The sequence below is a fragment of the Capra hircus genome, chromosome 4, assembly GCF_001704415.2.
Source record: "Capra hircus breed San Clemente chromosome 4, ASM170441v1, whole genome shotgun sequence".
Classification (NCBI taxonomy): domain Eukaryota; kingdom Metazoa; phylum Chordata; class Mammalia; order Artiodactyla; family Bovidae; genus Capra; species Capra hircus.
The window spans coordinates 27,330,172-27,354,755 of NC_030811.1; the positions used below are offsets into that span (position 1 = coordinate 27,330,172).

The following is a 24,584-nucleotide window of genomic DNA, read 5'->3' on the forward strand; positions in this document are numbered from 1 at the left end:
GTGTCCCACCAGCCTCAGACCACAACATCCTGGGCCTCAACCCCTTCTCAAAGCTATCCCAGGGGCTTGCAAAGAATAGCCTTCTCCAGGCCTAAAGTCCTGGCCTTCTCTCTATAAGTCCCACCACATTTTCTTTCTACTAGCTGAGCAGAAATGACCCTTCTGTAGCAAAATAGGAAGTTCATGAAGCAGGGAGCGCCAGGTCCCCACTGGCCTCTGATTCAGTTCTGCCACAGATAAGCTGTGTGACCTTAGACAAGTCACTGGCCTTCTCTAGACCTCAGTGTCCTTGCCACTGCAGGATCTGGCAACTCATCGGGAAGGGTCCAACTCCAGAAGTGATCCTCAGCTGGAGCAGGCGGCCCTGATTCCCCCAGCCCTGGGACACACATTCTGACAACACAAGCCTTGGCATCGCCAGCTCATCCCGCACCCCTTCCCGGCTCAGGGAGCCACGGTGTGCTGCTGGGCCACTCACCAGGGGCACAGTTGTCCACCAGGGCACCCAGAGCTTTGCCGTCCTGCCAGTCCCGGTTGAAGTTGGTGATGGGCAGCTGGGGCACCTTGTTCTGGATCCAGCCGAGTAGGCGCTGCTTGGGCGTCTGCTTGCGGGCATCCTCGTCGTCCTCGTCCTCCCACATGGGCATAGAGATGGAGTAGTGTAGGATCAGGGTCCAGATGAGCCCCAGGATCAGCTTCAGGTTCCCATCCACGATGGCCTTGCTGTCTGCAGGGAGGAGGAGACAAGCAGGGCTCATGAGGGTCCCACTTCTGATGCAGCGCCCTCCCTCTCCTGGCCCAGCTTCTGAGGCTGCTGCTTGAGCGTTGGGTCTGGACTCCTCCTCCTGGAACCTACAGCTTCTCTGCCTACCACATTCTGCACCCCATAAGGCCCAGCCCTTGATTTATCTCCCACCCCCCTCAGAACATGGCTGCGTCCCAATATGTCCCTTGGGCAGGTACATTCAACTCTTTGACGGCACTTGCGTGGGCCTCCTATCAGGCTACAAGCATCTATACAGTTATGCAAGATTGTAAGTCTCACCACCCTTATGGCAGAAAGTGAAGAGGAACTAAAAAGCCTCTTGAAAGTGAAAGAGGAGAGTGAAAAAGCTGGCTTAAAACTCAACATTCAGAAAACGAAGATCATGGCATCCGGTCCCATCACTTCATGGGAAATAGATGGGGAAACAGTGTCAGACTTTATTTTGGGGGGCTCCAAAATCACTGCAGATGGTGACTGCAGCCATGAAATTAAAAGACGCTTACTCCTTGGAAGAAAAGTGATGACCAACCTAGATAGCATATTGAAAAGCAGAGACATTACTTTGCCAACTAAGGTCCGTCTAGTCAAGGCTATGGTTTTTCCAGTAGTCATGTATGGATGTGAGAGTTGGACTGTGAAGAAAGCTGAGAGCCAAAGAACTGATGCTTTTGAACTGTGGTGTTGGAGAAGACTCTTGAGAGTCCCTTGGACTGCAAGGAGATCCAACCAGTCCACTCTGAAGGAGATCAACCCTGGGATTTCTTTGGAAGGAATGATGCTAAAGCTGAAAATGCAGTACTTTGGCCACCTCATGTGAAGAGTTGACTCATTGGAAAAGACTTTGATGCTGGGAGGGATTGGGGGCAGGAGGAGAAGGGGACGACAGAGGATGAGATGGCTGGATGGCATCACTGACTTGATGGATGTGAATCTGAGTGAACTCCAGGAGTTGGTGATGGACAGGGAGGCCTGGCGTGCTGCGATTCATGGGTTTGCAAAGAGTCGGACACGACTGAGCGACTGAACTGAACTGAGGGGCAGACACTGTTTTGTTTTGTATCCTTTCTTCTTTGCTGTGGTGTACAACAAACTGTACATATTAGAAAGTACAACTAGATACATTTTGACAATATGTGAAAAGTGAAAACGTTAGTCACTCGGTCATGTCCAACTCTTTGTGACCCCATGGACTGTAGCCCGCCAGGCTCCTCTGTCCATGGATTCTCCAGGCAAGAATACTGGAGTGGATTGCCATTCCCTTTTCCAGGGGATCTTCCCTACGCAGGGACTGAACCTGGTTCTTCTGCACTGCAGGCAGATTCTGCACCATCTGAGCCACCAGGGGAGCCCTACCTTTAACAATATGTGCATAACCACGAATCAAGACAGTAAACACATCCACCCTTCCTCAAAGTTTCCTTTCTTTTGTGATCCATCACTCCTGCCCCTCCTAATCTATCCTTTGAGACAACAACCAATCTGCTCTTGGTGGCTATTCATTAGTTTGCATTTCCCAGTTTTATATGAATAGAATCATAGAGTATGTATCTTTTTTGTCTGCCTTCTTTCACTCTAGATACTATATTTTTCTCTCCATATATTCAGAGCCTAGAACTTAGTAAAATCTCAATAAATACTGGTTGAATGAACATTTTAAAAACTGAAGTTGGAGAAGACCTGGTTCCAGCGAAATTCTCCTTTGAATGCTATAAAAGGCTTTTGGAACAAAGTTCTGGGAGGAGGGGTTGGGGACAGTACACGTTCTGTTAATGGCAGGGACCAGTGAGATTTCACAAGAGCTCGGGGAGTGTTACCCATGTGGACTCAAGTCTCAGGAGCTGAGACTCTAGACCCATCCCCTCCCTTGATAAATATTATGGACCAGAACTCCAAGATTTGGGGGTGGGGGGCTGCCTAGTTCCCCTGTAACAGCCAGAGAGAAACATCCAGGAGCTGGAGGTGGTCTAGAGTATAGGTCATTGGAAACCAGCTTACTTGTAAAGGACAAGGCAGGCCTGAAATCCACCAGCTTCCCTGAGCACTGCTTTCAGGAGGTTGGGAGGGGGTGAAAGACTCAGCCTTGTTTACTGGGGTTACCCGAGAGATGGGAAAGGGTGGTGTTGGAGGTGCCCCCTTACATATCTTTTCCTGCCCGCTGCCCCCCCTCCAAATCTTGGGAGACAGCCTTTAGAGAGTAAAGATCCCAAAGGTGTCTCCCCTTACATATCTTTTCCAGAATGCGCCCCCACATACACCCTGTGCCCAGCATTTCCCCAGCCTGCCCCTGGAGGGGAATCTCAGTCTCTCTGTCCCTCTGATCTTGGGCTCTGGCCCCCTTGGCTCCCCCACCCTTTCACTGATTCATCCTTCCTTCCCCAGCAGCTCCCCAGGCCCGCCCCCTCTCCCCCTGGCTCTGCTGCAGCACAATGGTTTGGCAGCTTGCAGATTCCATGACACACTCACTCCCGGCCTCCCGGTGCTTTGGTGCGGTCTCTCTCAAACACACACAGGCCCAGGACACTTTCACACAGCCTTGACACCCAGGGCCTCACGGCCTCTCACAACCCTGACAGCCTACAAAGCTGGTGCTCACACACCCAGAAGTGCTTCTTGCAAACTGAAGCCAGATCCTTGGGAGGGAGGCCCTGAGGCCGCCAGGATCGCCAGGATTGGGAAGGGGTGGGGGGGCGGGTGAGGGGGGGTCATTCATATTTGCTGCAGGGAGAGATTTCTCCCCAGCAACTGGCCCTGGGCCAGACAGCAAGTGGCAGGAGAGCAGTGGGTCCGGAGTCCCACTCTGGGAGCAGTGACCTTCCTCGCCCTCCTCCCCCTTGGAGGCCAGGCAGAGGAGGGGAGCTCTGCTCAAGCCAGGCCTCTTCCTTTGTTGCACCCCACTGGGGATACCACCAAAGGGGTGAGAGGAGCTCCAGAGCCAGTCCCTGAGGGCACCCCAGGCCTTGCACGGAGTGGGGGGAGAGGAGAGGACCAGTGAGGGAGGGGCCGGGACAGCTGCTGCCCCCTCCAGCCCCTCCCTCGGCGGTTGGCTCCAGGAGAAGGAATAGCAACTGGGGAACAGCTGCGGGACACAGCGGCCTCTAGGCCTCTTTGTTCGGAGGGGCGGAGGGGGCGGTGCGGGTAAGGAGGGCACACCGCCCCTTCAACCCAGGCTGTGTACCCAGCCCTCCTTCAGAGGGACTGCTCAACGCCCAGCTCCCACTCCACTCCTGGAAAGGGATGTGGGGTGCCTAGAGGCTCACATTCAGTCCTGAGATGGTACCCAGAGAAGCCCCCGTCCCACCCCCTTCCCACCACTAAGCGGGACCCAGGGAATCAGAGGAAGCAGAAAGGGGGAACCCCTGACACCTCCTTCCTGATGGATGGGTAGCTGCTTCTGTCTGTGCCCCCTCCCCTCCAGCCTCCGCCTCGGGCCCAGCAGCTGAATTGCTGACAGCTTATCTCATCAGCCGCGCGAGTCAGCCACTTGGCCCAAATGGGGAACAGTTCCCCGCAGGAACGGGAAAGAAGGGTTCCTTCCCGCCCCCAAGCCAGCTTTCCCTCCTTCCCCCTCTATTCTGAGCCGGCCTCTCCATACACAGTTGAGCCAAGGGGGCTGGAGCCAGAGGCACCACCGTGGGGGAGGGGAGAGGTGTGCACTCAGGAAGGATGAGGCCAGGAGAGGGGCCAAGCGCCCCCGCAGCGGGAAGGGGAGGGGGAGGCCGAGCCATTTCCTATAAAGTCTTGGTGAGGCCCCAGGCTCTCCCTTCGGGATCCCACCTGGGACAATCAGTCCCGGCGGTCAGATCGCAGCTGCCAGGGGGGTGGAAGGGCCCAGGGCTGACTCCTCGATGACCCCTGGCCCCCCCTCAACCACACACACTCGTGGGCAGCCCTCAGTCCCACTACACACACCAGGGTGGCCCCCTCCCCCACCCCCTGTCCTCAGCCTTGTCCTCTGGAAAGCTCAGAGACATCTGCTGTGTCACGGAGGCAGGGCTATTTCCAGGCCGGAGCGGGTGGGGTAGGGGGGGCAGAATTGGGGCAGGAGAGGGTAAGGCGTAGAGAGGACTGGACAGGGCCAAAGGGCCCCAGACTGACCTCAGCTACTAATTCAGGAGGCCCAGAGATGCCCTGAGGGAGGCTGAGGATGGACAGACCTTCAATTATCTGAAGAAATCTCTGGGGCAGCCTGGGGGTGGGCATTGGGCCCCCTGTGAAATTCCCCTTCTGGGGCCCTGGGGTGCACCTCATCAAGGGGCGCTTTCCTGAAAATCACATCAGGACACTTGAGAGCTCACCATAAGGGTAGGGGTCTTGCCCAGGCCCCCAGCCTGAAGGAGTGACTGCAGAGCTGAGAGGGAGCGGCCAACTCCTAGGCTCTCAGAACCCATCCTTGGCTCCCCCAGCTCCCCAGCTTGGAGTGCCTCCCCGCCCCCACCCAGCACTGACACACCTTCCAAATCTGGTTACACTCAATGACTTCCTCCCTTTTCCAGGCCTTGCCTCCCTCCCCTCAGCCCAGATCATTAGCCGTAGCCAATCGGGGCTTAGGGGGTGGGCTGGGGCCGGGAGTGGACGGGAGGGAGCCCCCTCCCTGGCCTGCTGAAGCCGATGGAGGACAGGCAGGGGTTAAGGCTGCCTGCGCTCGCTCAGAGCCTTTTTAGGTTTCCGAGGCCAGGCCCTGCCGGCTCTGGCCCCTGGGCCTGAACCCAGCTGCCGAGCACATGCCGGCGGGGGGCCGGGGCCCCGCGCCCGCCGGGCCACCCGCTCTCCCGCTCTCCTTGGGATCCCTGGGACCGGGCAGCGATGGGGACCTGCCTTCAGCCTCTCCTCCCCGGTGGAGGTGCTGGGAGACTGGGAAGCCATTTGCTTTGTCTGGGGTGGAGGGGGCGCCCCCGGGAATCGGCAATGAGCATTGGCCCCATCCTCTCAAGCCTGGGCTGGGGGTGCGGGTGTCAAAAGAGGAGACGAGGGGGTAGAAGCAGGTTGGCCAAGAGCGTGCGAGGAGAGCTGAAGCTGGAGGGCTCAGGAACGGCCGGGGCTGGATGCCCCCGGGGGGCCCCCCTCGGGATGCTGGCCGACCAGAGCGGCGTGTGAAGGCAGAGCCCCCTCGGGGCTGGCGTGGGCGGGCTCCGGGAGAACCGGGTCAGGATCCTCTCCCGGTGCCGGGCCCCCCACCCTCGGCCCTGCCTCGGCTCCCCGCGCGCCCACCCAGTCCCGAGCACCCTGTCCCCGTGGGCCAGCCCCTCGTCGGGGCTCTGCCCCCTCGCCGCACGCACTGACCGATGGACACCAGCTTGATGTGCTCGCGTTCGAGGAACTCGAGGGCCACGGACACGTTCTCCAGCTTCATCTGGCGGAAGTTGGGGCGCGGGTGGAACTTGCGGTACATGCGCTTCTGGCTGAGCACCTCGAGCAGCGCGATGAGGCGCAGCCCGTCGCTGAGGTCGCGCTGCAGGTCGGTGAGGCGCTTGCCCACGCACTTGAGGTGCTCGTTGCACCAGCGCGTGAACGTGTTCTGCTGGATCTTCTTCCACGGCGCGTCCTCGGCCAGGTCCTTCTCCGTGGACGGCATGTCGTCCACCTCGTCGCCCAGGCCGAAGCCCGGGGCCTCGGAGTAGCCGCTGTTGTTCATCATGCTGGCGCGGGCTGGGGCGGGGGTTGGGGGCCGGCGGGGCTCGGGCTAGGGGGGCGCTGTCCGGGACGGGACCGGCGGCTGTGCGCTCCGCGGCTCTGAACTTCTCTCGCGCCCCTGGCTGGCGGGACTCGGGCGGGCCTCCTCGGCTCCTCGGCCGCGCTCTGTCTATGTGTGTCTCTCTCCCTCCGGGGGCGGAGCGGTGCTCTGGAAAGTGCGGGCCGGGCTGAGGCGGGGGGTTTAAGAAGCCCCCGGGCTGCGTCCCCCCCGCCGAGCCCGCGGCCCCCGGGTCCACGTCAGAGCGCCGGCCTCCCAGGAATGCCGCCCGGCCCGCGGGTGGGGGCCGCGCCGAGCCCGCCGGCCCCGCCTCCCTCCCTCCCTGCCTCCCCTCCCCTCCCCTCCCCTCCCCAACGCGGCCCTCCGTCCAGGCTGGGGTCCCGGGTCTGCTACCTCGACCCCCGGCGAAGGAGGCTCTGGCCCGAGGCCGCCAAGCTGGACAGATGAATAGTGGAGCTGGAAAATTAGGGGGAGTGAGGGCTCCCAACACCCCAAAATTAAGCATCGCTAGTCAGAGATGAAATATATACCCCCCACCCTGCAGGACTAAAGCGATGCAAAGGGAAACTGAGGCCAGTGGTTAGAGCAAAACTCGCTGATCAGGTGTTGACAGAATTTTCTGGACTAGTTGGTGGCAGGGCTGTTGACAGGGCCGGGGAGACCTGGCTGCTAGCCCAGGGTATTGTCCACCTGCGGACCGGCAGGGGAAGTATGTGTGCTTGTGTGTAGATAGACTGAGAGGAAGCGACAACTCCGCTGCAGGCGATTAGGGAGAAGGCCTGGGGTGGGGGTGTTCCACATTACAGGTAGAAAAATCTCCTCTGCAACCAAAAAAAAAAAAACCAAAAACCCCTCTGCAACTCCAGGGTCCCAGGGGAAAGACGGAGGTCACCCCTGACTCAGTGTCCCTGTCACCAGTCCGTTTGTCCTCATCCTCTCAGAATGAAGCTGAGCTCAGGAAAAGTGTACCCAGTGAGTCACACTGTGACCCCTTCCCCCAAGTCTGACTCAACTAAGGTGACGCGAGAGGAGGCAGAGCCTCTGCCCTGTACTACCAGGGAGCCCCCTGGGCGTTGTGCCCATTTGGGCCGCTGGGCAGATCCTTCCAGTCAGAGGGCAGGTTAACCAGACAAGAGACAGAGAGCCCTGCCCAGAGCAGCCTCGGGGAAGTGTGATGGGGGCTGGGGGACATGGAGAGCCCTAAGGAGCCCGCCAGGAAGTCTGGGCAGGACTGGGCTCAGGGTAAGCCAAGGGCAGCTGACATCAGGGAAACTGAGGCACTCAGAGCAGCTGGCCTGGATGAGGTGAAAAAGTGGTAGAATATACTTACATAAAGAGACTATGTATTCTGAGATTCTGTAGGATAACATGTATTCCACACCTCCTGGTACCCGCTTTAGGCCAAGTTTCCCCCACTTTCCCATCCTTCCGGACCCTTAAATTTGGGCCCCAACTCAAGTTGTGTGATGACTGAAATTGGGCACGTTTCTGGTGAATCATTTGACCTTATTGCTCTTCCCCAACCAAGCCAAGTGAAAAGGGAAGGGATGGTGGGCATCTGAGAGGAGTATGAGGGAAGAAGTTCAGGAGCTTGGCGGGGGGTGGTGGGGGGCAGCGCTAATGGTGAAAGGGCTCCATGAATGATTTCTTCCCCTTCTCATCAGTTAGGGAGGGGGAGGAGGAGAGAAAGGACCAGAAAGAGAAAAGGGACCTGCTGTGTGTGACTTCAGGGGGGAGCTCTGGGGGCCCTGAGAGTGACAGGCGAGATATAAATAGCTTGGGCCCCGCGGCTCATGTTCTGTCGGCTGCCTGTGACGAGGTGCTCAGGAATTCCACTCTCCTGTTGGCACCCCCTTGCCTGTCTCCAGAACTCTCGCTCCCCCCATGCCACCTTTGTCCCGTGGCCAAGACCAGCCATCAGCCATCAGTGCTGTCTGTCTGCTTGAGAGGCTGAGCTCTCCTGTGGAGAGATGCCCAGCTCCTGGGGACACATGACATGTAGCTGGGTCTCACAAGGGAACTCTGTGTGTGTAAAAAGGCAGACTTCTGACACCCAACCTTAGGTGCCAGTTTGGGGTTCAATGATGAAGAAACTGAGATACATAGATCTGGAAAAGGATGGATCCCTCTCCCTGAGCTCCTAGGGAGAAGAGAGAGGGATTGGGTGGTTTTGCTTGGAGCTGACAGCCTTTTACAAACCCTAAAGGCTCACAGTCTTGTTTTGAGGGTGTTTCCCAAGGTCCTCCAGTAAGTTGAGGTTCTCTCTTAAGGTGGTGGGAGTTCAGAGGGAAGCCAGCAAGTGGACAAGGACTCCCCTCTCCCACTTCTCATTCCCTCTCTTTGGGAGGGGTCTGTGTGCAGTGAGTGAATGGTTAGCAGAGGGTGCCCGGTGCCAAGGATGGTTCCCGGCACCCTTCTCACACCTCCCCTCCCCCCTCACCCCAGAAACCAGAGCCCGTTGCTCTCCAGGATAAATCAGGGCCTGACTCAGGCCCCAGCCAGCCAGTCACAGTCAGCTACCCAGGCACAGGTTGGTGACTCAGCCCTCAATATAGCCCATGAGCCCGGGCCGGGCCATGAGAGCTGGAACAGGCCGTGCACAATGCTGGTCCTGGGGCCTGCCAAGCGGGGGCCCCCTCCCGGAAGAGGGCTGATATGCTCCTCTCAGAGCCAGGCAGGGGCTCCTGGAGGGGCTTACGGGGGCTTTCATCAGCTGAGTATTTGGGGGCTTTGCTGCTGTGGCTACAGACTGTTTATAGCCCCCTGACTCACCACCCGCTGACCTGTCTCAGGAGACCAGGTTTGGCCTTTCACCTGGCCCTCCCTTTCCTACCAAGGGGCACTACTTCTCTGCCACCAATGCTGGCCATATTTAACTTGAGCTGAGAAGCATCTGAGTGAGCGAGTTCATGTCTGAAGATCCTGTGTTTCCATAGTCACCTGTGATGGCACCAGGCTGGCCAGGCTTCCAGCGGGCACTTTGTTCAGTCTGTGATACTGACATGGCTCTGGCCCAGGTGTGGTAGGGTTGGGAAGGTACCTAGGCTGAATTCCAGCCTCTTCACCTCTGGTTCTATAGCCATGATCAGGCAATGTAACTCTTTGGGCCCTCAGTTTTCTTATCTGCAAAATGGAATTAATAGTACTCTCATATGGATTTTTTTTTAATGAAGATGTAAAAGTAGATAACAAGTGAAATGATTAGCATGGTGCCAGGCAGCTAATAGGTGATCAGAAAAAACAGTTTGCATCCTCTGCTGGTATCCTGGGGACCATGCGGGTTCTAGTGAGCTGGGCCCTCCTCACAGCTACCTCTGCCCCGTGTGGCATCCACTGCCAGCATCTTCCTTGGCTCCCGTTTCCTTCCTTGCATCCTAACACTCTACCTGCCAGAATCAGAGCCAGAGAACTACTTACAATCGTTAGAGCCACCCACCCTGCCTCCCAGTAGCAGCTGGTTGTGGACAGAGGTGGCAGGTGGTATGCCTACCATGTGGCCTGGTGAGGGAAAGCAGAGGGGGGGGCCCGTGGTGCAGGGAGAGAGCAGAAAGGAAGCAGTTACATAGAGGGCAGTAGAGGGGGGAGATGGAGGCCCCTGGAGGTGTTTTGAGTCCTTGGTTCTATCTGTACCTGGGCCAGGGTGCGTGCTTGCCTGTGACATCCCTGTAGATTTAAAGCTAATTCAAGGGACTGTTTAACATTCACCAGGTAGACCTCTTTAATCTACTCCGGTGACCGTGCACCTGCAAGACCAGAAAGCAGAGTCCACATCAACGAAGAGCACGGTCTTCTAAGATGAGCCCACAGGGGCAAGCGTCCTGAAGGGAAGAGCTCTATATTCTAAACAAAAGGACTGAAGAAAAGGACTACTTCCCTGTCATTGCAGGTTCTGGGTTTGGGCCTGAAAAGGACCAGATGAAAGTCCTTAATGGAGGCTGACTGCCTCCCAGAACATAACCTCCATCTTGGCTTCAAATTCGAAGTTAAAGCAGTGATACTCAGTGGTGGATAATCTTCCAGTCCTTTCCACCGCACGTTCTCCAGCCAACTGGTGGCTGGACTAAACTGGATAAAAAGCACAGTCTCAACAACAAGGGGACAGGGTAGCAGGTAGACTGTGAAGGAATTTCGATTAGGTTACAACTGAGAATACGCAATCTAATATAGTTGAAGGCATTGCAGCTCAGATTTTTTTTTGTGCATATTAATCAATTGAGGATCTTGTTAAAATGTAGATTCTGTGTCTGGACTTGAGCTGAGGGGCTGAGATTCTACCTTCCTAATGAGTTAACAATGCTCATACTGCTGGTCTGTGAGCCACACTTTGAGTAGCAAGGGGCCAGTCCCCTCTAAATCCCTGTCTTCAAAGAGGAGTCATTTAGAGGGAGGCAAAAGGGACCTGTGGCACTGCCTTCAATCTGCCGATGTGCAACCCTGTGTATAGGGGCTGGTCACAACTTGGGCCCTGGCCCCAGGTCTCCTAGGGGTCCCAGTCAGCCTTGCTACTCCTCTGGGCTGCACATAATTTTAAAATCTCCTAATTCTAAATGTCTTTGCTACTCCCCCTAGGAAAAGACTGTGGAAGAAATGAATTCATTTAGTGCTCAGCGGTGCCCACCCCAGTATATAGGTCACCCCAGTGATAGGTATGTGCGGCTTTGGATATTTGAAGAAATGGAACAAATTCCATTGCTATCAGGTAGAAAGGAGGCAGAGATAAGAGTCCCAGGAAACCAGCAGTTATGGGGACCATTGCCCACCATGGTGTATGAATACACTTGGGGACTTTTATTATTAATTTATGCTTGTGCTGGGTCTTTGTTGTTGTGTGTGGGTTTTCTCTAGTTAGGGCGAGTGGGGGCTACTCTTCATTGTGGTGCGCAGCCTTCTCATTGTGGTGGCTTCTCTTGCAGAGCATGGGTTCTAGGGTGCATGGGCTTCAGCAGTTGAGGCTCGCGGGCCCTAGAGCACAAGCTCAGTAGTTGTGGTGCCTGGGCTTAGTTGCTTCACTGCACGTGGAATCTTCCTGGATCAGGGGTTGAACCTGTGTCCCCTGCATTGGCAGGCGGATTCTTATCCACTGTCCTACCAGGGAAGTCCCTGTGGGTTTTCACATGGTAACATCCATGATGAGAACAACAACCTATCACAAAGGGTTCTGCAGGAATGAAGGTCAACAGGAACACTCATAAATTATTCTCATCATTCTGCTTGTTCCCACTTAGACTGACTCAGTCCTCTGCCTTGCTCCAAACTTCAGGAGGCTGGCCTTGAAGGACTGTCTCCTGGGCACTTCTGCTCTCTGGCTGCTAGCTGGGATCTGCCAATGAGACACACCAACAGAGAACTGGCGGGTGAGAGGAGGGCGGAGTAGCACATACACTCCCCATCTCGCCGTGGCTCTGACAAAGGCTGCAGCCCCTGTAGCCACTGTGTGTGCCTGGCCCACGCCAGGTCTCCAGCTCCTGCTTCCTCCCCTTCCCCCTTCAAGCCCATGATGGCAGCACTTTTCCACTGTTGCTCATGCCTGGTGCTGGCTTAGTCGTTCAGTCGTGTCCAACTCTCTAGGGCCCTATGGGCTCTAGCCCGCCAGGCTCCTCTGTCCGTGGAATGTTCCAGGCAAGAATGCTGGCATGGGTGACCATTTCCTACTCCAGGGGATCTTTCCAACCCAGGGATCGTACCTGCTTCTCTTATATCTCCTGCATTGGCAAGTGGATTCTTTACCACCGAGCCACCTGGAAAGCCCACTGGCGCCTGGGGACTTCGCCGTTTCTTGTTGGTTCTCCTACCTCTGCCCTCTGTACACAGTCTGTTCACTGAAAACTCTTCAGTTAAAACTTTTCTTTTTTTTTTTTTTTTTTGGTCTGCACTACATGGCTTGTGGGATCTCAGTTCCCCAACCAGGGACTGAACCTGGACTGTGGCAGTGAAAACCCAGAATTCCAACTCTGAGGCTACTGGACTCCCTTCAGTTCACTGCTAGGAGCCTGGATGATTTTAAGTCATCTCTGAGGGTAAATAGCTCAAGAAGTTGTAAGAACTAAGCCATGAAGGCCCACACACAGATCTTCTCAGGGCATCCTCCTCACAGGATCCATGTGGCCCCCCTCACACACAGCACCCAGATCATTCAATTTCTCTATGCTCAAATGAGTTCCTGGAGATTAGGGTGAGTGCAGACAGAAGAATCCATTTGTGACTTGGCTGGCCACACAAGGAGCTGACCTCATTGCTGAGGTCATTGGCAGCGTTAGAAATTGTAGGCAGGAGCCAGACCCTTAGTGAGTACCTGGTTAGAGGGGAACCACTCTGTGCTGGTTGTGTTGTGAGATGCTGAACAAGTGAAAAGCCACAAAGTCTCGTAATTCAGTTGACATTTAATTACAAGGAACCCAGGTTCTTAGATAGGGCAGGCGATGGGAGCCAGCAGTTCCCCGTAAGCCTGAATGGCGGAGGCTAAGATGGGGACAAAGCGGAACACATAGGTGGGGTGGGGTGGCTGGCAGTGTGTCCTGCCCAAAGCTGAGGGTAGTGGCCACTGGGAGTCTGCCCCCTTGGCTGGCCCGGGCCTGCCATCACTCCATGAGGCAGAACTCTGTCTCCTGCGGTCGCATGTTGGGTAACACATACAGAGCCACAGCTGCAAGAGCCAAGAACACCACAGGCTTCCACATCCCAAACATGTTCTGTGGGGACCAAAGACAGACAGTGAGTGCCCAGCCTTCTGAACCCTTCCCTAAGCCAGAGAACGCCCTGCCGACTGGTGCTGAGAGACACCTCAGCAACATCATTATGGTCCAGTCTCTCTTACCTCCTGGGTGACCGCTGCAGACAATGAGGGCTTAGCCCCGGCACCACTAGGTATCTGGAACAACACTATGTGGATCACCTGAGTGGGCTGCCTCTACTCACGTCCCGTGGGGTGGAAAGAAAACCAGCCCCTGTGTGTAGGAGGCAAGCTCAGGAGCAGATTTTAGAGCATCCAAATGGTTGCCACAAAGGATTAGATGCCATGGCAGGAAGAAAGAGGGTAACTTTGGGTCCTTGGGAGAAGCAGAAGCATCATTAGCTTGATGGAGGAAAAGTGAACTCAGAGTCACGAAGGAGGATGATAAGACGGGGGGAGAAGTGAAGAAACTGCACCACGGAGTATAAGCCAACGTGAGGTTCTCATGCCGCCCAGACTGTCTGTGGAGGACAACGTCCTTGAAGGATGAAATCAAGGAAGCCGGTCACTGGCCCTGGGAGGCAAACACCAGGGTCATCAAAACACCTCCAGTCACCGGGCCTGGTGACTGGCTTCCTGAGCATGTGCTGGAGTTGCTGAGGCTTCCAGACTCTGCAGACCACAGCAAATCCTGCTGATTCTTGGGACCGAAGGAAAAGCATCACTCAGGGAACGTGACATCTTGAACAAGAAAATACATATACTTGGGAAATTGTTCTTATTTTATATTCCTTTTTTTTTTAACTTAGAAGACAATTTGGATTTTGAGTCATAAGTATAACGGCATAAGGCATAAAGTAACAGAAAAATGGTTTTAGGTAAGGACAAAGAATAACTCACTACACTAAGGATGCATCTGCTCAGGGAAAAATGGGTCTAAGAAGATTTTTTTTCCTGGGGAGTGCTGCCTTATTTCGTTGTGGCATCACTGTTATACCTTTTAGGTGTACTATTTTCACATTTATTTTCTGTTTGTCCTATTGTTTTCTGTTCTGTTGTTCTCCTTTCTTGCCTTCCTTGGGTTAATTTAAAAGTAATTATTGAATATTATCTTTTGGCCATACCTCTGTATTCTAAAAAGAGGATTTTTAAGCCAAGTATAAAGATCAAAGAAAATCTCCTACCTTTGTAGAAATAGGTATTGAGAAGAATAGAAGCTGTGAAATGAAAGAAAAGCAAAACCATGTTGGAAGTGCAAATACAGAGTAATTCATGTGAGAAGATAACTGAAAAGGGAGCTAGTAAAAACATTTATTTACTCAGATGCTTACAACCTAACATGCATTGCGAAAAATGTCAGTCTGGGACTTCCCTGGTGGGGCAGGGGTTAAGAATCTGCTCTGCAGTGCAGGGGATGTGGGCTCAGGACCTGGTCAGGGAACTGAGATCCCACGTGCCGCAGAGCAACTGAGCCTGTGAGACACAACTAAGACCCGACGCAGGCAAATAAATTAAGAAAAGGAAAATATTAGCCTGATGTTCTTAAAGGAGGAAAGAGCTGAACCCATAGATATGAACTGGTGGCCTTTTACACTGGGCAGAGGCGAGACTTTAGACTGGCTGAGGGGAGGGTGGGTGTGGATGTCCCTAAGGAGTGAGTCATATCAGGCTTTCCTTTCAGACTGCATTACTGAATTGACTGATCAAGGAAATCCGTGTTTTGGGGACTTAATCAAGGTGTTTGACAAGATTTTCCATGCTGTCCTTGGAAAGAATATGAGAATCCAAGAGCAGGCTGACAGCAGCCTGCTGCATGAGCACTCACGTGTGACCAGTGAGCCTGAGAGCCTGCAGACGGCCTCCAGAGGCTTGCCCTCCCCTCACCTGTAACTCAGGTGAAGACGAGATGGTGGCCGGTCACCCCTGAGCATGAGGTGAAGCTGGGAGTGAATGTATTTTGAAACCACAGGGCCAAGAGAAAAACAAAAACAACCTATAGGTGAGAACAGTGGACAATGGACTAGATTTCACAGAGCTGAATGGAAAATTCTGTCTTGGATCCAAAAAATCAACTGCAGGCAGAGAACAGGGAAAGAATGCTCAGCATATGCAATGTGCAAAGGGGTTTTATAAACAATACATGAAATAAGTTAGCAATGTGGTATTAGTTAGCAAAAGAGCCAATGAGATCTGAGGCTGCACTAAGAGGCTGATGAATGGTGTTTTCCTAATTACTTGGAAGTAACCAAGGAAAGCTGCTCAAAATGAGGAGAGATACAGTGAAACAGGATGAGCATTCTTTTTCGTTTCTTTTTTGGGTCACACAGCATGGCATATGGGGTCTTAGTTCCTCAACCAGGGGCTGAACCCACACCCTACCTGCAGCAGAAACACAGAATCTTAACTATGAGACCACAGTGAAGTCCAAGAGATTAGAATTTTATCTGATGCTAATACTAAGACCTTAGAATCGGATTCACAACTTACTGGCTATATTACATAACCTCTCTAGGACCTTAGTTTTACCATGTATAAACTGACGATAGCTACCTTGTTGGGTTGTTGCGAGAATTAAATGAGTTGATACTTACAAGGTGATTAGAACAGTGCCTGGCATATCGTATGCATTATGTAAGAAGAGTATGCGCTCATTATTATTTTTGTGGTGTTCTATCATTTATAAAATATTTTCATATACATGAATTCATCTGTTCCTCATATGAGGAAGCCAGAGGACTTACCATCTTTTGCTTACATTTGAAGAGACTAATGTTCAGATTATTCATTTTGCCCAAGACAGACTCAGCCAACGTCCCTGCCACATTTGCTACTCAATTCTGAAGTCTCAGTTCTTGGATAGGGGGCGGCATACTAGGGCGCAGCCAGGCTCTGGGCTAACAGGTTCCTCCCAGAGGACCCTTACCCAGGAGTTCCTTCGGCTCCCTTGGACCAGGCCTGGTTGGGTGTGAGTTGGTGAAAGGTTATGGCTGAGTGCACTGGGTCTCATCCCACAGGGAGGGACTCAAAAATCCGGGAGTGTAGAGGGACAGAGTCCTCACACCAAAAGAGTTAAAGACCGTCCGAGAGGAGTAACTACAAAGTCTAACAGAAGGGAGGACACGGGTTGAAGAGAAAATAAAAGGTGAGGAGGAAAACAGGAAGGAGAGAAGAGGAAACAGAGATAAATGCTACGACGAATGGTCCAGCAGTTACTCTGAACCTTCCTGTGCTCTGAGCCAACTGCACTCCATTTACAGGGATGTTAGAAGAGAGGGTGGGCGATGGAAGTGGCAGGCGGAGGATGAGAAAGGAGCCAAAATGGGCCAAGGGAGAATAGTTTATGGGTTCTGGAAGGGTTCTACCTTGGGCTGGTCTACATTCTACCTCCTGAACTTGGTGTCCTGTTAACAGATCAGATTATGTGGACTGGTGCCCAGAATATATCAGTTTGGTTCCCTGAGAACACGGCATCTCTGGTGAATGGAAACTTTTCACCAATACCACATCCTCTTCAGAAAGTCTAGCTTGGGAAGCCAATCACAACAGAATCTGACCCCCCAAAAGAGATGTGGCTTTCTTTTTCTGATTTTTTTTTTGGAGACCAGAATTTCCAAACCAGAGAACGTCTCAGTAGGAAGTATATAATATGGTGGAGTTTGATGCCAAGGCTGACAGACAACCGAGACTGTCCTCATACAAATGACCCTGGGCCTCACAGCTCTCCAGACCTCCTCTCTCACCCAAGGGGGGAGGCGGTAATTAATGGTTATAGTGAGAATTTAGCTCTAGGGCTAAACAAAGACAAAGAGCAGCCAGGCGAGCCTTGCAGTCAGACATCTCTCATTGGAAGTAGTTGAAGGGGCTCTGAAAGTAGCCACAGGGCTGCAATCATCCAGATTCTTCCAAGCCAGAGGACAGAAACTCAAACTGTGTCAATGGTGAGCATTCCAACTCCCCACACATTAGGAAGACATGTTCCAAGATGTTATGGGCTTTGTGGTAGCCCAACGGGAAGCCAGGACTAACACTCAGTCATTACTGTCGCCTATTGTAAAATGGCAAAAGCAAGCAGCAAGCTGCTGACAGAAAGGGTGAAGAGGAGAGGCCAGGGCAACCTGCAACCCCCTCTACCCCTCGGAAGGAGAGGACGCAATACCAGTACCTGCATTAGGACGACGTCTCGGCCCACCAGCACCAGAGCAAAGCCGATATGACCACCAGGCCTACGAGAGGCAAGGAGAAGATGGGGGGATCGGGGGTGGGGGATGACTGCAACATGTCAAATGAGGAAGAGGCACGAGGAGAGACCAGGAGATGAGAGATGGTATAAAAAGACAAACACACATGAATCCAACAGATAATGAAGATGATAAAACAAAGGGAAGAGAGAAAGAGATCAAAAGGTTAAACAACAGGTCAGCAAGAGCAGTGGTGTTTCTTTTCCACAACTCAGGCCTGGCTCTTCCCGCAGGTGGCCTACAGAAGACGCAAAATTGAATGGGTTAAAAGCAGCAGCTTAGGTCCAATTCGGGACCAGGTTTCTGGCTTGTCATATCCCACTTGTATCTTGTCAAGCCAGGGTTATCTGCAGCGAGACATTTCTTGTGGATCAGTACCTCTGGGAAGTAAAGCTCCAGGGGGTAAAGCTGGGCGCTCCAGATGTGCAGGATGTCTGCTCCGCTTGGGTCACTCTAGGAAGGGCAGTCTCCTGCCAGGCTGCCTGGCCCTTTGTTAGCCGTGTGTTCTGGCTGCTTTCCACCAAGTCTGTGTTCTGGGCTCTGGTCCCTACCATCCCCTAGGAGTCTGATGCTGTCACTGTGAGACAAAATGCACTAAAACACGCTGACAATGGAGAAGGGCTAGTCGTGACTGCAACCATCTTCCAGAGAGAAACTGGATTTGCAGGTAGTAACACATATGCCGGAGAAGGCGACGGCACCCCACTCCAGTACTCTTGCCTGGAAAATCCCATGGACAGAGGAGCCTGGTAGGTTGCAGTCCATGGGGTCGCGAAGAGTCAGACACGACTGAGCGACTTCACTTTCACTCTTTACTTTCATGCATTGGAGAAGGAAATGGCAACCCACTCCAGTGTTCTTGCCTGGAGAATCCCAGGGACGGGGGAGCCTGGTGGGCTGTTGTCTATGGGGTCGCACAGAGTCGGACACAACTGAAGCAACGCAGCAGCAGCAGCAACACATATGCCAGTATAGCTGCCTGTAAAAGAGGCAGGACCCACGGAGGCAAAGGAACATCTCCATAAGCAGACACAAGAAATGTACTAGATTTTGAAGTAGAAAAATCCAGGCAGCTGTCTAGAAAGATGGCACATGAGGCAAGGAGATCTGTGAGGAGGAGGTTCTGAACAGGCATGTGGTGGGATATAAAGACTTCAAAGAAATGGCACCCTGAAGGAGGGGCTGAGCTTACTCCTACTTTCCACATCCTAAGTCAAGGTCCTCTGCCAAAAGATTGACAGAGAACTGTAACTGGGTCCTTAGCCAGTGGCACAGACTGAACTGACAGAAAATTCCAGAAAATCTTACGAGTTGACTGGGACATCCCACCATAAGAGACTTACTTTCTTACCCTGTGTTCAAAGGGACAAAAAGAATCAGTACTATAAACTGAGGACTTCTTCAGATACTAATCAAACCCTTCAGAAATCAGAGCCCCCAGTTAACTTCAACCAGGGCAGAGATTCAGCTAGTATGTTCCTATATAGATGTACCAGTTGTTAAAATATAGAAATGCTTTTGTTCTGTTGGTATGTTACCCAGGACACTCCCCTCCAACCTCCCAAGATCTGGTAACTAGAGGGTTAGGGCTCTGGTTGGCCTCCTGAGATTGGCCCTGCTGTACAGATGGAATGTCCCAGCACTTCTGATGGGCTCCACCCCCTTCCTCATGCCTGTAATACTATATAGAACCCAGGAGGCACACCAGCCTCTCCACACCCCTCATGGCAACAGAAGTCAGCCCTAGGGGTGCACCCTGGGAAATCAGGACTGGATAACTTGCCCCGGCTGACAGAAATGGCCATCACTGTCCTCAGCACAGCGCTAGCAGAGGGTGAAGAACCCTCCTGAAGTAACAAGGGCTACCCCGTAGATGAAAGGAGGTGGGACTCCAACCAGCACACTGCAGTTCCCAGAAAATGTGGTCCCCACCTCCACTCCCACTTCCCCAGTGTGGTGCCTCAGAGCTTGCCAGCCTCTGTTCCTGCCAAAGTCCATCCAAGGGCTGGGCCACCCCCAAACACTGGGCACTTGCAACCAAGAGCCCATTTCCCACACAATCTAGCCTTCAGCTATGGTTACCTTTTTGCTCTCAGAAAGTTTGAGGGGGTTGCTTTCCTCTGAAGCTTCTTCATCATCCTCCTCCTCCTGGTCATCTTCATCCTTACCCTCCTGGTTGGGGAACTCTTCATCTTTCTCCTCCTGATCGTCTTTGAACTTAACCTCTTTAGGACCTGATGGCTCAGAAACCATTCTGTCCTGGGACTCCTCCTTTGTTTCCTCCTTCTTTTCCTCTTTCTCCTCCTCCTTTGTTGGACCATCCAAGGATGTGTGGCTGGCCTTATAGTACAGCACCACCTCCAGACTCTGTGGGCAGGGGCAGGACCGGGGATGCTGCTATGACCTTCACGATGATGCTCAACCACCTCGGGAACACGTGCTTCCTGGTGTGTCATGGTGCGTACACAGTACTGTGTCCTGGGACCCAACTGATGCCCCTGTGCGCCATGTGGAGGGTAGCCACACCCAACTTCTCTGTGCCTGTACTACACCTACCTGGGACCACACACCTACCTGGGGCCACATGTCTACCCAGGACCACACCTACCTATCCGGCCATTAGCCATTTCCTGTAGTTCTCAGAGCTAAAGATCCTACACCTCAACTGCTGTTTCCTACCCTTGCATGGTGGCTCCCATTTTATCCAATCCTCTTCCACCTATGTGTACACAGGGCTTTGAATAAATTCCTTTCTTTTCATCCATTTGGTGCTTCTCTTGGGCATGTGATCTAGGAAAACCACCTCCCACCCCTCCACAAATTGCACTGGGCTACCTGAAACAGTCATCCAGCCTGGGGGCTAGAGCTCCAGATCCGAGTGGTCTGTATTCTACCCTCCCCTTGACCTCACAAGAAAAGGGAGGACCAAACCACTACTAAGATGGATCTACTCTAGACGAGTTAAGAGACCCCAGAAGCTTCTCTACAGTGACCTCATCTGGTCACAACGGTGATAGAGATGAATTTTCTTCCCAGGACCTCTGGTAACTTCCTACTCGTCTGACTACTAAGGTTACTACTCACCTTCGTGGTCTCAAGGCCGCTCTCAGTACTCTCTACGCTTGGCTTGGCCACCTTTTTATTTTTCACCCCATTGGCGTTCTTGTTCATGTTCTTGTTGCTGTTCTTGCCCCTGATTTCCTTGGTAACAGAGGACTTCTTCTCTTTGAGCTGGCGGAGCTCCTCCTGGCAGCACTGTAGCTGCCCCTCCAGCTGCTCCTGCACGGCCAGGAGCCGCCCCTGCTCATCCATGCTGGCCTGGTACTGCAGCTGCAGCTCCCGCAGCTTGGTCTGCAGTTCCTTGATCTGTTGGTAGTGGAGAGCCCATTACCCGCAGCTGGGCCTATGTGATTAGTCTGGCCCCTGCCTGGGGGTCCTGGCCTCAGAATCTCCCTGCTAAAGCCCGGGGGGAGGCAGATAATACAGAAAAAGTGAAAACCATGGAAAATTAGCCTCAAAAGCAGTTTTACAAAGAGGTTCTCCCTAACTTGAGGCACCTGACTTACAGCTAATGTGATTTAAAAAAAAAAAGGATGACTTAAATTACGCTTTTTCTATGAACTGGTGGGGGAATGACTGCTGGGCTAACTGAACCATGGAGTTTGATTACCTAGTGGTTTTTGATAGGAACTCCTTCTTTGCTCAGGCTATTTCTCTAACAGGTCAATCATTACTATAGGAACTGCGTCGTATCCTTCTGAGACCGGACTGGGCTCTTGCACCTCGCCCTGGAAACAAAGGCAACCGCCAACCCTGCTCACTACTCACTGGTTTTTGTCCTTCCTGGCTTCTGGCAGCACACTGGGGCCTCCGAGGTAGGTACCAACACTAAGCAACTGAGGCCCATGTGTTTCCTGCTCTCTGAGCTTCTCCCATGTGTACAGTGACCCCCACTGGACAGTGGACTACTCCTGGTCAGAGTCAATGCCCTCTATCCCATTCCTAGGGATGCAGAGCACTCTGCTTGGTATTATGAGAAATCCAAAAGACCTGGCCCTGTCCTTGAGGGGCTTACAATCTAGTTAAAGAGACAAGGTGGAATACACACAAACTAACTAAAGAAAATTGGCAGGTAAAAAAATGCAACTCTACAGAAGTGCTCTAGCACAAAAGAGAGAACAAAATGGCAAACGGGAAAAAAAATCATTTCAAGGGGTCTTGATGATCAGTAAATTCCAGAACAGTGGGCACCTGAGAAATGCCCGTCAGAGGCCCAGCAGACTGCCCTGCTGCCTAGAGTTCAGCCCCTACTCTGTCCCTCCACCAGGAGGATGGCACCTGAACAGAGTCAGCAGTGAGCTCCCATCTCACCCTCAGCCTCTCTGAAAGGACTCCAACCTCCTTGGGTTCTGGGGACACCTATGAGAAGCCCTGCCTCGCTGAAAGCAGTTACCTCATTCTTGTCCTTGTCGTTTTGGGAGGCGATGGGCTTCTCGAGGCCTTCCATGCACTCCTTGAATTCCTTCTCGCAGGCGTCCAGCTCCTCCTTGAGCTCTTTCTGCTCATCCAGCAGCTTCTTCATCCGCTGCTGCAGCAGCTTGTGCTCTTCCTGGCTGAGCTGGTACATGGCCTGCACACCCTGCAGCTTGATCAGCACCTTGGCGACCACGTCCTCAAGGTGCTGTGGAGGGCGAGGAGTGAGGAGGGCACCCTGAGGAGCCCCTGCCCTCCACCCGCTCTCTTCGCTGGGCCCTTTTTTCTCATGGGTACAAAACACTGGCCGATAGCATCTGAAGCTGCCCAGGGGGAGAACACTGGATTTCTTCCCATGAAGAGCACATGACTGTGTTGATGAAAAGTCCAGAATCTTAGACTTCCGTCCAGATGGAACTGCATCTCCATAGGAAGTGGGGAGAGCACCTCATTCATTTCCTGACGGTCACCCAGCTCAGCTCTGAGCCCGCTGCCCACTTCACCTCTCCGGCCCTTCCCCGTGGCCTCTCCTAATGAGACAAGAACCACTGTCCCCTGTCTGACCGGACACCTGACTGCCTTTACCTCCACATCTCCAGGCTCGGCCAGCTCGTCGTCCATGCTGCTGCTGACGTAACTCTTGTGACAGGTGACGGAGCTGCTGCTGCTGCTGCCATAGCTCCTCTTATAGGTGTCGGAGCTGCTGCTGCTGCTGCTGAGGTAACTCCGCTGACAGGACTCGCTGGCATCTGTGCTGCTTTCGTAGCTCTTGAGGAGGCTCTCTTCACTGGCCTGGCTGCTGGCGTAGCTCTTCTGGTAGCCCTCATCGTCATTGAGGTTGCAGCTCTTGTGGCAGTTCTCGTTGCTGGTGGTCGTGCTCGCGTAACTCTTCCTGTAGGAGTCCAGGCTCATCTTGATTGCAGGGGACTGGTCTTGGAGCAGCTGCATTTCTTCCAGACAGAGCTGCAGGTCGGCCTGCAGCCTCTTCCGCTCCTCCAGAAGCCGCTCCTGCTCCTGCTGGAGCAGCTCCTGCTCGGTCTCACTGGCCTCGTACAGCTCCTGCAGGGCCTGCATCTGGGCGATGATCATCTTGGACTGGCGGGAGTGGGTGGGGAGACACCAGCATTACTTCAGACGCTGCGATCCTTCCAGCGGAACCCCTCCTGGTGAGGATGTCTGAGATCCCAGGTCAAGGAACGGCACACCTGGCCCTCCCAGCTCACCGTGGCCCAGGACTTCCACTTAGCCTGCAGGTACCTGGCATGATTCAATTTCTTACTCACTGGAGAAAATTTCCTAGGGCAGACACTCTGCAATTTCTGGGCTCTCACTTCCCCTGGCTTCTATGCTCTGGTAACCTCCTCTCTCCCTGGAGTAGCACTGAGTGGGTCTCAAGGTCACTCAGCCTCCCTTCTCTCTTCTTAGTCAGGTGGACCTATTATCCTGATCTTTGGGGCTCAGTCCCCTCCTCCACCCCCAATTCTAAAATCACCCCTGGCCACGAACATGAGCGTACAAAGAACTCCTCCCTTGGAAGATGCAGACTTCCAATCAGGGTCTCACTATGAGTCCCTCTCCTGCCTCAATTCCAAATCTGGCTTCTGGCATGCTTCCTGGGCCCTCTGGGCCTGGCTCCTTGGCAGCTGATGCCCAGGATGAGATCTGATCTGTTAAGGAAATATTTTCTATTTCCTGGTCTGGTTCCTGGTCTCTGTTATCCAGGCTGAAATGGATGCCCCTGGAACCTGATCAACCAAATTGCACAGTTTGGACTTCTGCTGCTCCATGCACCTCTGCCTGTCTAGGCTAATATCTGGACAAATCGATCTCACTTAAATGGAAACTGTCTTCCTGCTCTTCCTTGCCTACACTGAGGCCTCAGACCAAATGCATCTCCCAATCCTGAACACACTTGTTTAGAAATTTCCACCAATATGACCTCAGAGGCCTGACCACTCACTGGTGCTTGAGACACATGGATTCTCTAGTCTAATGCCTCTGACCTGGCTGTTACTGCTGCAAAGTTCCAATCCAATGAAGACAGTGAGGTCAGTACCAAGAACCCCATATGCTGGGAATTTCTGTCTTGGAAACAAATGGCCCCAGATATGCCTCATGTAGAACACCAAAAGGTTACAGATTTGGATCACTGGAAAGCGAACTTCTCAATTATCAACCAGCTCGTGAGGAAAAGACATGTTTAGAGTCAGTCCTAAAGAACCCAAACACTAGGTTGATCTACTTCCAACTACATCTGGAAAATGAGGTATTAAAGAGACTGAGTTCAAAGGATCAGGAGATCACAGACTTCCTGGTCATCACAGTGCTTCAGCTGGGCATCCATCCAGAGGAGCAGCTCAGGCCAGCCCTAAAGCCGTGACTAAGGAGCCCATGAGTGGGCTTTAGCTTCCTCTCTGCTCCTGGCCCAACAGGCCTTCAGAACTCAGACCCTGCTATGGAGCCCCTTTCCCTAGCATGCTGCCCCCAGAACTGTCTCGCTACCTCTTGCTATGGTTACCTTGTTGTGACCACACTTTGAGGGCTTAGGCCATTTGGGATCCTCAGGATTCTCCAACACTTCCCGGAAGCTGGATTCCTTGAAACGGTGCAGTGCTCCTTGCAGTTCTAACTGTTCTTTTACTATGTTCTCTTGGTTCTGTATCAGTTTCTTCTGCTCCTCCTGCATGCCTTGGTAGAGCATCTGCACTTCACACAGGTCCTGTAACTTTGTGAGGAGCTCCTGACTCT

General features: G+C 53.1%; 2 protein-coding genes across 12 annotated transcripts in view; both read right to left on the reverse strand.

The window, feature by feature from the left end:
* FLNC (filamin C) overlaps positions 1-6,636 on the reverse strand; it is a 28,731-nt gene extending 22,095 nt beyond the window's left edge. For 2 of the 3 annotated variants that reach the window (XM_018046955.1, XM_018046954.1), the window contains exons 1-2: positions 6,047-6,635; positions 479-727 (exon numbers count right to left, since the gene is read on the reverse strand). In XM_018046955.1, coding sequence (XP_017902444.1) covers positions 479-727; positions 6,047-6,401 — 604 coding nt within the window. In that variant the 5' untranslated portion in view covers positions 6,402-6,635. Of the gene's footprint in view, positions 1-478; positions 728-6,046 lie in introns of all 3 variants that reach the window. The other variant, XM_018046953.1, reaches the window with a different exon arrangement.
* CCDC136 (coiled-coil domain containing 136) overlaps positions 12,620-24,584 on the reverse strand; it is a 28,205-nt gene continuing 16,240 nt past the window's right edge. For 2 of the 9 annotated variants that reach the window (XM_018046962.1, XM_018046956.1), the window contains 6 exons: positions 24,355-24,582; positions 22,422-22,931; positions 21,817-22,044; positions 20,448-20,729; positions 19,446-19,730; positions 12,986-13,866 (listed from right to left, as the gene is read on the reverse strand). In XM_018046962.1, coding sequence (XP_017902451.1) covers positions 13,738-13,866; positions 19,446-19,730; positions 20,448-20,729; positions 21,817-22,044; positions 22,422-22,931; positions 24,355-24,582 — 1,662 coding nt within the window. In that variant the 3' untranslated portion in view covers positions 12,986-13,737. Of the gene's footprint in view, positions 14,343-17,287; positions 17,395-19,445; positions 19,731-20,447; positions 20,730-21,816; positions 22,045-22,421; positions 22,932-24,354; positions 24,583-24,584 lie in introns of all 9 variants that reach the window. The other 7 variants (XM_018046960.1, XM_018046959.1, XM_018046958.1 and 4 more) reach the window with 7 other exon arrangements.